The following is a 14,852-nucleotide window of genomic DNA, read 5'->3' as shown; positions in this document are numbered from 1 at the left end:
TACTTGAATCCACTAACATCACAAACATAGCTTAGAAATGCTTTGGTACTTTCTTCCTAATAAGTGGAATACTTGGTACCCAAAGTACATATCTATCTCTGTAAATATTGGACTTAAACAAAACAAAAGGTAAAGAACATGATATAAGGGACTTGACGTGGATATTAGACAGAACCCTGATTAAGTTGTCAGATTTTAGCTCCTGTTCCTGAATTTAGTTGAGATTGTGTCTTGTCATGTCGAACATGTTCCAGTCCATATGTGTTGGAGTTGCTTTATTAGGGGCCGAGTTTGCCCTGTACAGCTTCTTGTTGTTGCTCGCCAAATTTCCCAATCCCAGTTTCAATCTCTGAGCTTCCTTCTTCAGTGACTGGTATTCACCTGCGTACAATACGGCGTAATCAGTGTATGAATCTATCGATAACGACTGTATTCGTGGTTTTCATCCATGAAAGGAACAAACTTGAAGAGAAAACCGATGACCCGAATCCATGAATGTAATCCTATTACCTTCCCGTATCATCTTATCCTGCTTCAGTATCGCCATCTGCTGCTTCAGCTGGCTGTTCTCCAATGACAGAACCGCCCGTTTCTGGAGAAGAGTTGCTACTCTCACTGATAAATCTGCTTCCACATTCTGCAAAAACGATTGGTTAACAATGTAAATCTGCTTCCAATGTATAGAAGTACAGCCAAATTGGTGCAGGACAATGAGTAACAAGTGGGTTTAGGGTTTGCAGATTGGAACAGAGTTCAAATTTTAGAACTGTACCTGTAACATGGCTACTGTCCTTTCGAGTTCAGCGATGTACTGGAGTTTACGAACTCTTGAACGCTGTCCTGGATTCCTGAAATATGGAAAGAGGAACAAGAACAAGAAGAAGGAATCAATAGAGGGGCACAATAGTAGAAGATGTAAACAATAAGCCGGTATATAAAGTGAAGGGTGGACCTGACAGTTTCACAAAAGAACTTAATACAACCATATGAAGAAGCGTGAATTGTGTCAATATTAACCAAACAATCAAAAGGGTCATTGGTATATCCACCGAAATTGTTGCCATGGTAGCAGCGCAGATAATGCACTAGAGTGGCGTGAAATCAGATACGAGTTGCTGTAAGGGAGATTCATGGCGGTGATCTATCTAAACATCTAAAGAAAGAGGAGTGTTCTCCAACCTTTTTGTGGCTCTCATTTCTGAATTTTGTGTGCCCATCTGACCACTAGCGTTTTCTGTCAAATCTTGACAGCTGATGCCAATCACATTATCTTCCAAATTCTGGTGTGATTTCTGAGAATCATACCCCGAAAAGGCTGAAGCTATAGTGTTGTTAGAGAAGGCGGGGTTGTTCCTTGTCCTGGGCGAATTGGGACCATAGACACAGGCTGACTGCAGTTCCCCACAAGCTTCAATCCCTAAACTTTCTTCATCTTCGATATTGAAACCCGACAAGTCGTGAATGAGGTCTCCCATAAGCACAACTGAGTCACTAGCTGATCGGCGGAGAGGGCCTCCCATTAGATTCCCATGTGGTTTCTCCCCAAGCAATTCGTCTAGCCAAGCTGGCTGATTCTTGAGCGTGGAATCTTGAGGAGAAGGCTGAAACTGGCCAATGTATGATTCAATAGGTGAAGAAGAAAAGACATCGGAGACGGGGTTAGATGTCTGTTGTTTCTTATGAGATGGGCATCGAGGTGGAAGCTGACCAGGCTTTGACATGATGAATTCCTGCAATGGTTGATGTTCACAGTGACAATGTGCTTCAGAAATTGATGTGAGAATCCAATAATTTAGAGCTTCTTCAAGACAAGGAAAAGATAAACACAAATGAAGTAGCGCACACAGTGGCAAAGTGAGAAAATTGTGAAAATTTTCCTTCTTTTTCTTAGGGGAATAGTGATGGTACACACCAGAAAGACACAAGGCTTTGAAGCCCATTTTCCAGCTCCGTACACTTATTTTCTCGGCAACCAAACAGAAATCACATGGCAAAGAATTTCTTCTTCCAAATCTGTGAGAAGAAAGATCGAGACACCCATTTTTGTACTTACCCCACACGACGAAACAAATCATTACAAAACCCGATTCAGACGGAAAACATCAAACAATGCAACAGTCACCCTCATCCATTACCAGATTTAAACCTCGCAACGCAAACAGTGCAAAAGACAACGAAAACCCAGAAATCCTTACGGGACGCACTAAACGGCGAAACCCACGAAATTCACGAGTTTCGATCGAATAAGACGAGAATCGGGAACAAACCCAGATCAAGAACATGGTGAAACTGTCTAAGTCATACCGGAGATTTCTCACTTACCCTCGTTTTATACTCCGGAAAAGATTTTCTCGGCGAAGAAGAAAGCGACGGAGCAATGCAGGGCAAACGAACGAAAACACGAGTGTGGGCGAAGGATATTAGCGTGCGCTACCAATCATCTCTCTCTCTCTCTCAAGCTCGACAGCTGCTGCAACTTGCACATAAATATTCTCTTTTCCTCTGGTGCGCGTATATATATATATATACACGTATCATGCATATACGGATCGATATACATACAGAGAGCGTATGTGAGAAGAGGAGGCCAAAACAAAATCCCCCAATTGGCTGGAGCCGAATCGTACGGACGGGTCGGGCCCTAATTTCTATCGGTCAATAGCAAGTAGACTACCCATCCATCCGTACCACCATGCCCCCAAAGTTTAATTTATTTTTTATTTTTCTTTTATTGCACTTAAATTACAATTTATTATTATGATGTACTTGCATTATATTTATATTTATTTCGTCGAATCCATCTGTCGAAAACGTTCGGAATCAAAATATTTAAAATTTAAAAAATTGAAAAAGGAAGAAAGCTTGCCAATGATAATAATTATTATATATCAATATACGGAATTGTTAGATAAAGTAATCAACATTATAAAGCAAACAACAATATACATCTTCGTGAATGATTGGATTAAAATTTATATTAAATGCATATAATAATTTTATTTTTGTAGATCCTATCAACTATAAAAATAACACTCTCTAAACCCAGTGACAAAATTATTTAATAGGCATCGAAATATAAAAATATTTATTTTTAAAATTAAAGAAAATTAAGATTTCCGGTGTGGGAGAATGCGAAAATGAAATACAAAAGAATGTGGAAATATAAACATAATAATTATTATAAATAAGCTAAAGAAGGAACTATATTTTCTTGAAGTAAAAGGGATGGATTGGTGGTGGGGCAAAGGACTTCCCCCCCCATATCTAACGTACAAGTCAGTCTCTATCTTTGCTTCAAATCTAGAAAGTTCTCAAAAAACATGCACATGTTTTATAAAAATTTTAATTGAAACTAATTAAATTTAATATACACATTCATTCTGTATAATCTCTTTAAATTAATCGGATTCAAATTAAATCTTATCACACAAAAAGAAATATTTTTAAGGAAATATAAATGTAAATAAGCTAGAAATGAATCAAATTTTAAAATAATAAATATAGTTTCATTAATACACACGTGTATATATACTGATACATCAAAATATATGATACTTTCGTACTGTATATTTTGTAATATAATGGAGAATAAGAAAATGATGGAGTTGGAATCTCATTCTATAGAAGATTTCAGTTCGGTATATAAACTATTATGCTACATTAGAAATGATTTACTAATATTTTGACCGAAATCTAATGATGTTGAAATATGATATCCAGTCGGTCAAAGAGATTAAATATATTTGCAACATACATATAAATTAAATATATTTAAAAAATTTAATGATGTGGAAAATATATGATTGTGATTAGACATATGGTCACTTAATTATTACAAAATGCCGAAAATATTTGTACTTTAGCCCAAAGGTGGGCATATCTTATTCTCAATGGGCCCACAAGAACCAAAGTGGGCCTTACATCCAAACTCCCTCTCTCTCTCTCTCTCTCTCTCTTCTCACCTCGAAGCAGGCATCAATGGATCCGCAGGAAGAGAGAGAAAATCATCCATGGCGGCGAAAGAATTTCTCAGTATTCATCTATTCGTTTTCACTCTTCATGCTTGTTCTTGCGATAGTAATGTTAAGTTTCACCAGCACTGATCTCTACAAGACCCAACAGCTGAGATTCGCCCTCATCCACCGCCGCATCTCCAGCTTTCTTCGATCCAGTTTAGGGTTTGGGAAAACTCCCAAAACCCTAACCCCCAATTCGAATCCATCATCTCATTGTGTCCTCTGGATGGCTCCGTTCCTCTCAGGTGGTGGGTACAGCTCAGAAGCTTGGTCTTACATCTTGTCACTGCATCAGCGTCTCCAAATCAACCCTAGATTTCGGCTCGCCATCGAACATCACGGCGATCTCCAATCCGTCGAATTTTGGAACGGATTGCCTGAGAACGTGAAGAGATTGGCGATGGAGATGTACAGAGCAGAATGTAGTATCAACGAGACGATCGTCGTCTGCCATAGCGAGCCTGGTGCTTGGTACCCGCCATTGTTCGAAACCCTTCCTTGCCCTCCCAGTGGGTACGGAGAATTCTTGTCTGTGATCGGTAGAACAATGTTCGAGACCGATCGAGTGAATCCTGAACACGTAAATCGTTGTAACAAGATGGATTATGTCTGGGTTCCTACTGAGTTTCATGTCTCTTCGTTTGTTCGAAGTGGCGTTGATCCATCTAAGGTTGTCAAGATCGTGCAGCCTGTTGATGTCGAGTTCTTCGATCCTTCAAAGTATGATCCTTTGGATCTGTCCTCCATCGGAGATCTGGTTTTGGGTTTGGATTCGAAGAATCGAGGTTTAGGGTTTGTGTTCTTGAGTGTGTTCAAGTGGGAACACAGGAAAGGTTGGGATTTGCTGTTGAAAGCTTACATAGATGAGTTCTCTGGGAATGACAATGTAGCTTTGTACTTGTTGACAAACCCGTATCATTCAGACAGCGATTTCGGTAACAAGATTCTGGATTTCGTGGAAGAATCGAGTCTGGAAGAGCTTGATCAGGGTTACCCTCGAGTCTATGTGATCGATACCCACATAGCCCAAGTTGATTTACCACGGTTATACAAGGCAGCCGATGCGTTTGTGCTGCCTTCACGAGGTGAAGGATGGGGGAGACCGGTCGTGGAAGCCATGGCCATGTCTTTACCCGTCATCGCCACAAACTGGTCAGGACCTACCGAGTTTTTGACAGATCAGAATGGTTATCCATTGGTGGTGGAGGAGATGAGCGAAGTGAAAGAAGGGCCATTCGAAGGTCATCAGTGGGCTGAGCCATCTGTGGATAAGCTTAGGGTTTTGATGAGGCATGTGATGAGTAACCCTAATGAGGCTAAGCTTAAAGGAATCCGAGCCAGAGAGGACATGACCCGAAAATTTGCTCCTGAGATTGTAGCCCGCATTGTTGCTGATCAAATAGAAAGAATATTCGACGAGAAGACAAGAAGAGGATAGATCAAAGTGTCATACCAGAGAATCTAGATGTCGGCGAGGAGTAAGCAGTCCTCAGATCAAGTAGACAACACCGACAAGATCATAAGAGAATGAGATAATAAGCAAGGATTGTATTCATTCTTCGAATCGAAAGAAATGTGGAAGACTCAAGGAGATCTTCTCTAATCTGTTTCACAGATCCATCATCTCGGTTTATTGTGTATTTCTGCTCATCATACAGAGAAGATTTCTGAATAAACCAGCATGAGATTTCACTGGAGATGAGGAGCAAAAACCGAAAAAACTTCCTTGTAAACCGGCTTCTTGAAATCTGCAGCCTGATACAGTAAACGATGTAACAATCATGAACAATTGAGTACAAACATCAGAGAGTGAAATGTAATCTTTGTTGGAGCTGAATACAAACGGTGTGAAGCTAAACAATTGCACTCACAAGTTCGATTATTTGCTCGGGGGACATCCAGGACCATTCCCCAAACTCAGGTTTCTCACTTCCATCACCCAGAAGATTGATTTCATCATCATTCCCAGTAAACTTTAAGAGAAACCTGCACATTCCCAAGAATGAATTTACTCATAAGCACCTTACAAAGTGATGGAGCATCATCTATAGTCCATGCTGTCTAGACTGTCTTCTACTCTAATCTTTCTACCATAATCTGCAGGTACTAAACCATTTCCTGAAATATAGGAAACACACACCACTTTTGAGCTTGGCCCTTCCAGTCTGATCCCCATCGGACTCTGAGTTTTTCCCGGACATCCGGAGGGAAGTCATATGTCAACCAGTGAGGTACCTGCAACGACAAACAAGATTAAACTAATCAGTATAACAGCTCGAGGAAAACGGAAGAGAAGCCGATCGGGAGTTCTTGCAGCGATTTCAATGCAGAGTTACATAACATCTGAACAGGGTTTTGGAAGAAAAAACACGGGCAATGCAGTAGCTAGACACCTCTGCAATGATCTCGGCAGACTGAACTCCTGTCTCTTCTTTCAACTCTCTTATTGCAGCAGTTCTTGGATCTTCACCCTCGTCGATTCCACCCTTTTACCACACAGGACAGTAAAACAAAAACACCAAAAGATCATTAATTCATAGGAAAATCTACCATGGTTACTGGAACTCCAAAGAGAATTGCTTCCACGAGCTAGAATCTAAGTAGTGCCTGATTGATCTAAAAAACCACATTTCACAAGCAAGAACCAACACACTATGGTCTCAGAAGATCGATTAGATTTGGATTCATATCGGTTTTAAAGGTTTGAGCTCACAAAATCTGTCTAGTCATGCAGTCTGACACAGCTAGAACTTGAAACAGCATCTATGTCCGACTGTAACAAATCAGAAGAAAAAGACCCAATCCACGAAATAGAATCGACACAATGAAGCTACGAAGGGATCGAAGTTTCATCAGGACTGACCTGAGGCATTTGCCAAGCATCCGGAAGATCCAACCTCGATGCGGAAAAAATCTGCCGGAAAATCATTCAGAACAACTGATCAGATATCGAAAAACGACTGGAAAAAAATGCAGAAACAACGGCAACAGAAGCAGCTTCGGACAGAATAGTAATCACCTTTTTGGAAGAATTCATTAGACAGATACCAACGTTTCTTCTGTAACCTTCGGGAGGAGACTCCATGGATGACGACGAGCACCGAGCGGAGGAGGCAGGAGAGTGACGGCGGCGGCGGAGGAGGGGCAGAGCGGAGAATTTGAGTGGTTTCGAAGGGTAATTTCGGAAAGGAGGAATGGCAGAATATATGAGAAGGGATCGGCTCAGTGCCATCTCACGGGCGAGGCATGTTCGCAGACCATCAGGTCTCTTCAGCGACTCGGCACTCGGGAGTACATATAGTGATTGGACAAAAATACCCCTCCTTCACCACGAAAATTACCCGAATAGAAATCTACCCCTTTCTTTATGTCACAAAAAAATTCTGATTTGTTTTTTTTTTTTACTCTCAAGTCCTGTAATGTATTATATTTACAAAAACAATCCTGTATTTGAATACACATGGCCTTTTAAGCCCATTAAATTAAAACAATTTATAAGAAGCAAAAAAACCCAAATTGTTCAGACAATATTTTATATTTTTTTCATTTTGAAAATTCAAAGAGGATCAAACGGTCAAGGCTACACATATGGAGAAGCTCGTGCGACGTGGCATCCGTAGACACCACGATCTTCTCCCTGCCGTTTCTTCTTCTCCCTTCCGTGTCCGGGAAGAGTCTTTGCCTCGCTTCTCGTCCTCACCTCACCACCTCCCACGAGCTTGCTTGGTTCCCGAGAAAATCTCTGCGACAACAGCCATGGAGAAACACCACCAGTCTCCTTCAGGTGATTGATTGAATGGTTGATTCCCGATAAGAAGATTCCATCCCTTGCTCTTTTCTGGATCTAACTGATTTCGATGCCTTCTTCTATCGTCTTCGTCGTCCTCGTTTGCGTTTTCCTAGGTGAAGCTGAAGCGGTGGATCACGCGAGGGAGTGTCAGGGGAAGGAGGCTTGTGAATTCCACGCGAATAAGCGTTTTTCTGATCGCATAATGCCTCATATTCTCAATCTGTGAGCAATTTCTCTCTCTGCGTCTGTTCGGTCTCTCTGTATAAATCCCATGTATTCGTGCCAACTGAAGGCACACACAGTAGATTTTGTCTTCTGTTTTAGGTCTGTTCCGTGTGTGTCTGATCATAACAGTAATTTTTCAGGCAAATTAGTCTATTGTTTGAGATTAGGTATGGAATTACCGGAGATTTTGTTCGTCGGATTGAACTTTATATGAATATAAGGTGACCTGTGGGATGGTATGAGCCAAGTACTCACTCCTTGTTTTTCCTTGAATCCGAAGTTTCAAGATCAATAGATGGTGTATCAGAGTATATACCTCATCTCATAGACTCATACCACACGGATTCTGATTTTGTTTACACTGAACCGTGTTTTTCCTTGTAGAGTTGGGCTTGTTGATTCTGGTTATGATAGATTTTATGACATTGAACAGAGCAGAGGAATCTTGATCAACCATTTGTCTTTTCAGTTCGCTATGAGATGATATATCGAATTTTGTTCTAGTGTATGCTAACTCAGGTTGTTAGTCTTGTTCAAGAAGTGTAGTGTTTCACAGACGTGGTTTGTGGATCGTGTCAGGTATGGGTCTTGTGCCACTGCTAGAGACTTTGAAATCTATGCTCGGAATGCTTCGTTTGAAGACCCGTTGATTCATGCCCAGGGGTAAGTAATCGGAGTATGTCATCTTTAAACTAATAAAGTGGCATTCTTGTACTACAAAGATTTGCATTGCATTGTGTGTCACATTCATAATTTTCACTTTCTTCACTCACTAAAGTTTCGACACGCCCTCGAGTTTGCAGGGTGAAGCAAATCAAATCAGCTTTTTATTCAATCCCAAAGGTTCCACTCCTCTCATTCTGCTCTAGGCTCCTTTGATTTACTCGGAAAACATCGACTTATTTTCTTTGCTTCAGGTGTTTAAAGAATCAAGAATGGTCGAATACTCTATACAGGAAAATGAAATTGCTCCTGGAAAGAAAGAGGTTAGACTCTTCTTCTTCGCCATTTTGCCTCACGAGCCGTGTTTACTGTTGATGCTCTCTTTCCTTTCAACTTGTCTCTTTACACCTGTGAGGATTCCCCCGTCTTCTGTATGGTAGAAACTTTCACTGAAAACCAATTACTTGACACAGATTCTAATTGACAACAAACAACAATACAAGTTCCTGGGGAAGAACATAGATATGATCTCTCTCATCAAACTGTACGTCGAGGATGGAAAGATTGTTCGCCACGAAGACTGGTAACTGCACTGTTATTCACAGTTTTGATTCATCAACTTCTTGTTCTCCTGCATCCATATGATCTGATAAAATCGTGAACCGGCTTATGCCTCGTGAATACTCAGGTGGGACAAGAAGCCTCTACGGAACAAGGACACGGTTAGCATCCCATTCGTTGGACGAATGTTAGAAGTCGTCCGAAGAGGATCCATGTTGGCGACTCATGCTATGATGGGTTTTGGTAAAGATCCAGACTCGCATCAGTCTTGAAGGTACATATAGATTAAAAAAAAAAACCGCACAATGTAAAACACTTCTGGCTCTATTTGCTTTGTGGGGTGAATGAATCTCTTCTATGCTCTCTATCCAATGTGGGGATGATGTGGTTGTAAATTCGGATTCAGTTTCACAAATTTCGGAACCTAAATGTCATCATAGTAAGAAACATTCTCTGTAATAAAAGGTCCCACTATAGATGTGTGAAACTAGTTAGTCGCCTTCTATGAGCTATTAAACCGGTTTCGAGGAAGAGACCGGTTTTGGTTGGGACCCAGTGAATTATCAGCCACTAGTAGGCTAAAAGATTCATTCGTTGTCGAGATGAATCTAGTGCCCAGATATTGTCTCTCTCTCGTAAGATATTGTGTAATATTGAAGATGAGGCTTATAATATCAACGTTAAAGCGTAAGTGTCTTAAGGTTTGGTCCCGGAATTTAATGCAAACGTTACATCCTCGCCCCAATTGCATTTAATGCAATAGATAAGGAGAGGAAGTTATGATGATGACGCAGCAAAAAAAAAAAAGGATTCACAAGAAGTGATCCGTAATTTCAGGCAATTAATTGCATTAAATATTTAGAATTCCTATATTATTATTATTATTATTTCCTATGAGTTATGTAATTTGTTATGCGGTTTTGGTTTTGGGGACGAAATAGTGTTGATTTGGTTAATGACGACGATTTACGCCGTGGGAAAAGGATTAGTGAAATCTTAATCTAACATATATTTTTTTGATACGATAATCTAACATATATTGTAGCTATATCAATGATTTTCTTTAACTCGCTAATTAATTAATTTACAGAATTCAAAAAGAAATTACAAGTAAGCGCGTGAGGCTAACAGCTCCGTCTTTCTTCTTCGATCTCCTTCTGACCTCGAGACGAATGCTCCGGCGACGAAGGTAATGAGGAAACAGCCGGGTTTTGGGGACGAAATAGTGTTGATTTGGTTAATGACGACGATTTACGCCGTGGGAAAAGGATTAGTGAAATCTTAATCTAACATATATTTTTTTGATACGATAATCTAACATATATTGTAGCTATATCAATGATTTTCTTTAACTCGCTAATTAATTAATTTACAGAATTCAAAAAGAAATTACAAGTAAGCGCGTGAGGCTAACAGCTCCGTCTTTCTTCTTCGATCTCCTTCTGACCTCGAGACGAATGCTCCGGCGACGAAGGTAATGAGGAACCACCCGTCGAGTAGCGAGTCGAATCCGTCGCCGGAGTGCTCCCGCCGCCGGAGAGGCTGGCGAGGAGATCGAAGAAGGCGCTCACTATCACGCCGTGGCTGCTCTTTCCGTTCATCCTCAAGTACCATCCGAGCATCGCTTCCAAGCTCTCCCAGTCCTTGGCCAGTTCCTCGTGACTGTTCACCATCTCCTCCATCGATCTTCTGAAATCTCCGTACGGATCCTCCGATTCCATCGCCACCGCCACGCTGATGTCCTCCAATGGCGGACAATCCCTATCCTCCTCCTGTCGGCGGTTGTCGGCGTTCTCTTTCTCTTTCACGATTGAGCTAGTGACACCGGGCTCGAAGAACAACCGCTCCGATCTGACCACGCCGCGCACCACCATCTCGAGCGACTCGGCGTCGAGGTCCTGATCCGACTCGGTAGAGTAACTCGCCGACTCGGACGAGTTAGTGAACCACGACTCGTGAGTCTCGGCCTCCAGTACGTCGCCGTTTTGGTGGCTGGGGTTGTGGTCGAAGAAGACCGAGTTCACCGTCTTGATCACATCGTCTCCAACTCTGAACGACAAGGTCTTGGCGTTGTAACAGAGAGGAACTGTGAGTAATCCGCCTCCTCCTCCTATGTTTTTGAAGAGCGAAGAGATCTTCATCTTCTTTCCCGATTTTTTTTTTTTTTTTGGGTTGGGCATTAATGGAGGGAGAAGGAGATAGAAGAGGGGAATAATATAAAGGAAAGGGAAGGGAGGCTGGTGGGTGGGTCAGGGTCATGTGTCTAATTAATATTTTCCCTTTTTTCTAATTTTAGTTAATGTCAACACTCAAACAGCTGAAATTAATTACTGACAGAACTTATTTTATGTATCTAATATATAAATCACTACTATATATATATATATCAGGGCGTATTGACCCATTAGAAAAAAAAAATACATCCTTTGATTGAACCTTCAATTCCAATTTTCATATTTTTAATCAAAGTTTTTACAACATTTCTTTCTATCAAAAAAGGGGTGGGGATATTTTGATTTTTTTGGTATGTATATGTTAGGTTTTGTTTATATTTGGATTGAATTATTATTTTACTTTTTTATTAGATTTTGTAAAAACTATATTGGGTTATTCGGGTCAATGGCTGTTTTCTTATAATCAAATTATTTTAATTTTTTTATCTTTCATTTAACACTAACTAATTTTATTTTAGAAATTAATTCAAATCGGAAACAATTTCGTATATTGAAGAGCCTTGCATTGCATGGTGGCCAATACCAACAGCATGCATTGAAATATATATATATATAATATATTGATTGACCAAACCATATTCTCTCACATTCCCTTCGTCTTGTCAAATCCCTCCTCTTTATTGCCTCTCTGTTTTTCAAAAATCATATCAAAACAAAAAAAACAAAAAGCTAAAAGCTTTAATTTCCAAGTTTTTTTTTTATATTATATAGTTATAAAACGCTCTAAGGAAAAGGCTCTAAGCTTTAGTTCCATCTTTGGCAAGTTTTCATGGGTAAGCAAATCAATAAAACTTCAAGGAATTTAGCCATACGCACAATTTTTTGACGTTATTTAATCACTAACTCTTATCATTTTGTCATTCATTTGCCTTTTTTTTATAATTTCTTTGAAAATGGGATGAGAAATGGTACGTAATATGGGAAGTGTGAAATGACGTGAGAGTGCAAAACTCATGTGAGATCAATTTAATAGGCAACGGTCCAATCACGCTTTACATTAATTGTGAATGTGTACATATATATACGTATATATATGTAATTTTATACTGTATGTAGATGGAGACCCATTTTTACAAAATATGACTAACTCATTATATTTTACTCTGTTTTTTTTTTTGGAAATAAATTACCATCTATTTCATTTTCGGAATATCTGTCTTGTTTCGATTTTGGTATAGCTAATTAAGATATTCCATCATTAAATTCGGATGATCAGTGGTGGTAGGTGTTAGTGTCCACTTTGGTATTTTGTTTTGATTTTTATGAGATGTTGGCATTTATAATATGGAGGAATTTCGGGAAATATTAGGATCAAAATTATAGAACAAATAATAATCTTATTAACATATTTAACTTGATAATATGTTTTTGCTTTTGCATCTATAAGAACAAATAAATTCATTCTTATATATAATTCACATTTCACCAAAAAAAAAAAAATTCTTGCAACATTTTCAAGCGTGCTTGTGTTGGTTAAGCATGGATGAACATATTATTATTTCTTTATAGATATTTTACTATTTGATAATCATTAATTATGTAAAATCCAGGCTTGTAGCGTTTGATTTTATTTTTTTGTTATTCAAGTACTGATAATGAAATTTATTCATTTTCATATAAAAAATACATATGACAACTTAATTAAACAAATATGGTCAGAAAAGCATAAACAAAGATCAATTTGTGCAATTATTAGTGACGGGTTGCAGGGGTTTATCATTGAGTAATAATAAATTACTGAATTTAAAATGCAGCTACCTAACCATTTTGACCCCTTTTTCCCTTAACTATGAAATGAATATTATTTAATTGGGCAAATGCACTTGGTCACATTTTCTTAATATTGAATAATATATATATATGTGTGTATATATATGTATATATAACGAATATTGTGTTCGTGCGACCGAGTGATACGTATGTCGGCCCTTAGATCAAATCATTAGCATATGAATCTAATCATACATAACTTCCAACGGTTTCGATCCCTTTTTTTTCCCTAAAATATCCACTAATCTCCTTCACATAATTTTTCAATACAAATAAATATGTATTTATTAATTAACTTCGACATATTGAATAAAAAATTTGAAATGCATGAAACTAAAAAGAAATATATAATAGATTTTTATATTAAATTTAAATTCTAAAATGTGAAACAAAAAGATAGAGATTTGGCGTAGATATTAAAACCAAATTGTGAATCAGTTACGATTATCATGTAAAATACTAATTTAAACGAACCATCATTAAACCGGTTTTATTACTATTATTATTATTATTATTATTATTATTATTATTATTATTATTATTATTAGAGCATGTAATGAGCATTACTGATAATCATCGAGTAGACAGAGCCAGCAACGCATGAAAGGACATGACCTCGTTGACCCTCGTGATTAATTATATAATTATCATCTAATCTATAAAGTCTTTAACTATATGTATATAGATATATATATGTAGAGTATTATTAATACATGTTTTTAAAAAATTAATAAACTCGAACTAATCTGCAATTATCATGTAACAATTTGACAAAAAAAAATATAATCATGTAACAAAACTACCACCTCATGGGCCCCTTATGCTTTGCTCATAATAGAATATATGTACAGACATACGTACACATTCCACGTGCTCTGCGTGAGCAATATAACCCATACATGTAATGGTTGATAACAAATACAAATTAATATCTGGCATCCGTTTTTTTATTTATAAATATTTGGTTTTTGCAAATAATTACATAAATCATATAAATTTTTTTACTATAATACATAGAAATTCCAAATCATTATTGCATTAAATATCTGAGACATAAGACTCAAATGGGTATTAATCATATAGCAATTTTATCGTTCATATAATTTTACTCGATCATCGATCGGATAGAATCGTGATATCTAATCAAGTTCAGAAAATATGACTGTCACGTCGATAAATTATCAAATTATGTAACTCTAAAATTCTATAATTTATAACCCTTAATTCAATTTTTATATTTTTTTATACATCTAACCGATTTATTTACTGTGGCCAACTGTAGTTATTTTTGTCCGAAAGTCAAGCACGTTCTTCCTCATCGCGAGTTTGACTCAGTTGTGAGTTATAATACGTACAAAAAAAATGACCTGTTTTTCGTTGTTCTGTTCTTCTTATACGTTCGATTGTATTTAATATTTTATTTAGAAGTAAATATTATCTGAAAATATGTTCGTATGAAAATATACATTATGATTTCAAAGTTAGAGAAACGTCCAAATAATACGAGTTATTGCATTTGGACAGTATGTTTAAATGTTCCACATGGCCACCGCCAAAACTCAACTACATCTTTTGACCCCCCCCCCCCCCCCC

The 14,852-nt window shown here is 38.2% G+C and overlaps 5 protein-coding genes across 5 annotated transcripts; 2 read left to right on the top strand and 3 right to left on the bottom strand.

Moving 5' to 3' along the window:
- Positions 1 to 10: 10 nt before the first annotated feature.
- On the bottom strand, positions 11 to 2,648 carry LOC104816474 (basic leucine zipper 2). Its single transcript, XM_010545322.2, has 5 exons — positions 2,323 to 2,648; positions 1,180 to 1,730; positions 773 to 848; positions 511 to 637; positions 11 to 381 (listed from the first exon to the last, which is right to left on the bottom strand). Exons 2-5 carry the CDS (start codon positions 1,719 to 1,721, stop codon positions 215 to 217), a joined length of 912 nt encoding a protein of 303 aa, XP_010543624.1. The 5' UTR covers positions 1,722 to 1,730; positions 2,323 to 2,648; the 3' UTR covers positions 11 to 214.
- Positions 2,649 to 3,915: 1,267 nt separating this feature from the next.
- Positions 3,916 to 5,713, top strand: LOC104816472. Its single transcript, XM_010545320.2, has one exon. It carries the CDS (start codon positions 3,979 to 3,981, stop codon positions 5,452 to 5,454), a length of 1,476 nt encoding a protein of 491 aa, XP_010543622.1. The 5' UTR covers positions 3,916 to 3,978; the 3' UTR covers positions 5,455 to 5,713.
- On the bottom strand, positions 5,563 to 7,294 carry LOC104816473 (nudix hydrolase 26, chloroplastic). The gene is made up of 6 exons (XM_010545321.2): positions 7,036 to 7,294; positions 6,880 to 6,930; positions 6,410 to 6,502; positions 6,157 to 6,251; positions 5,888 to 6,002; positions 5,563 to 5,771 (listed from the first exon to the last, which is right to left on the bottom strand). Exons 1-6 carry the CDS (start codon positions 7,246 to 7,248, stop codon positions 5,706 to 5,708), a joined length of 633 nt encoding a protein of 210 aa, XP_010543623.1. The 5' UTR covers positions 7,249 to 7,294; the 3' UTR covers positions 5,563 to 5,705.
- A 295-nt stretch (positions 7,295 to 7,589) lies between these two features.
- On the top strand, positions 7,590 to 9,745 carry LOC104816471. Its single transcript, XM_010545319.1, has 7 exons — positions 7,590 to 7,800; positions 7,920 to 8,028; positions 8,611 to 8,694; positions 8,835 to 8,874; positions 8,949 to 9,017; positions 9,168 to 9,277; positions 9,383 to 9,745. The coding sequence occupies exons 1-7, from the start codon at positions 7,605 to 7,607 to the stop codon at positions 9,525 to 9,527; spliced, it is 753 nt and encodes a 250-aa protein (XP_010543621.1). The 5' UTR covers positions 7,590 to 7,604; the 3' UTR covers positions 9,528 to 9,745.
- An 838-nt stretch (positions 9,746 to 10,583) lies between these two features.
- LOC104816470 (transcription repressor OFP13) lies at positions 10,584 to 11,461 on the bottom strand. The gene has a single exon (XM_010545317.1). The coding sequence runs from the start codon at positions 11,433 to 11,435 to the stop codon at positions 10,665 to 10,667; it is 771 nt and encodes a 256-aa protein (XP_010543619.1). The 5' UTR covers positions 11,436 to 11,461; the 3' UTR covers positions 10,584 to 10,664.
- Between the last annotated feature and the right edge of the window lie 3,391 nt (positions 11,462 to 14,852).

The sequence above is a fragment of the Tarenaya hassleriana genome, unplaced genomic scaffold (assembly GCF_000463585.1).
Source record: "Tarenaya hassleriana unplaced genomic scaffold, ASM46358v1 Cleome25, whole genome shotgun sequence".
Classification (NCBI taxonomy): Eukaryota; Viridiplantae; Streptophyta; class Magnoliopsida; order Brassicales; family Cleomaceae; genus Tarenaya; species Tarenaya hassleriana.
Note: the sequence above shows the minus strand (reverse complement) of the source record. Positions and strands in the feature narration are given on the sequence as shown.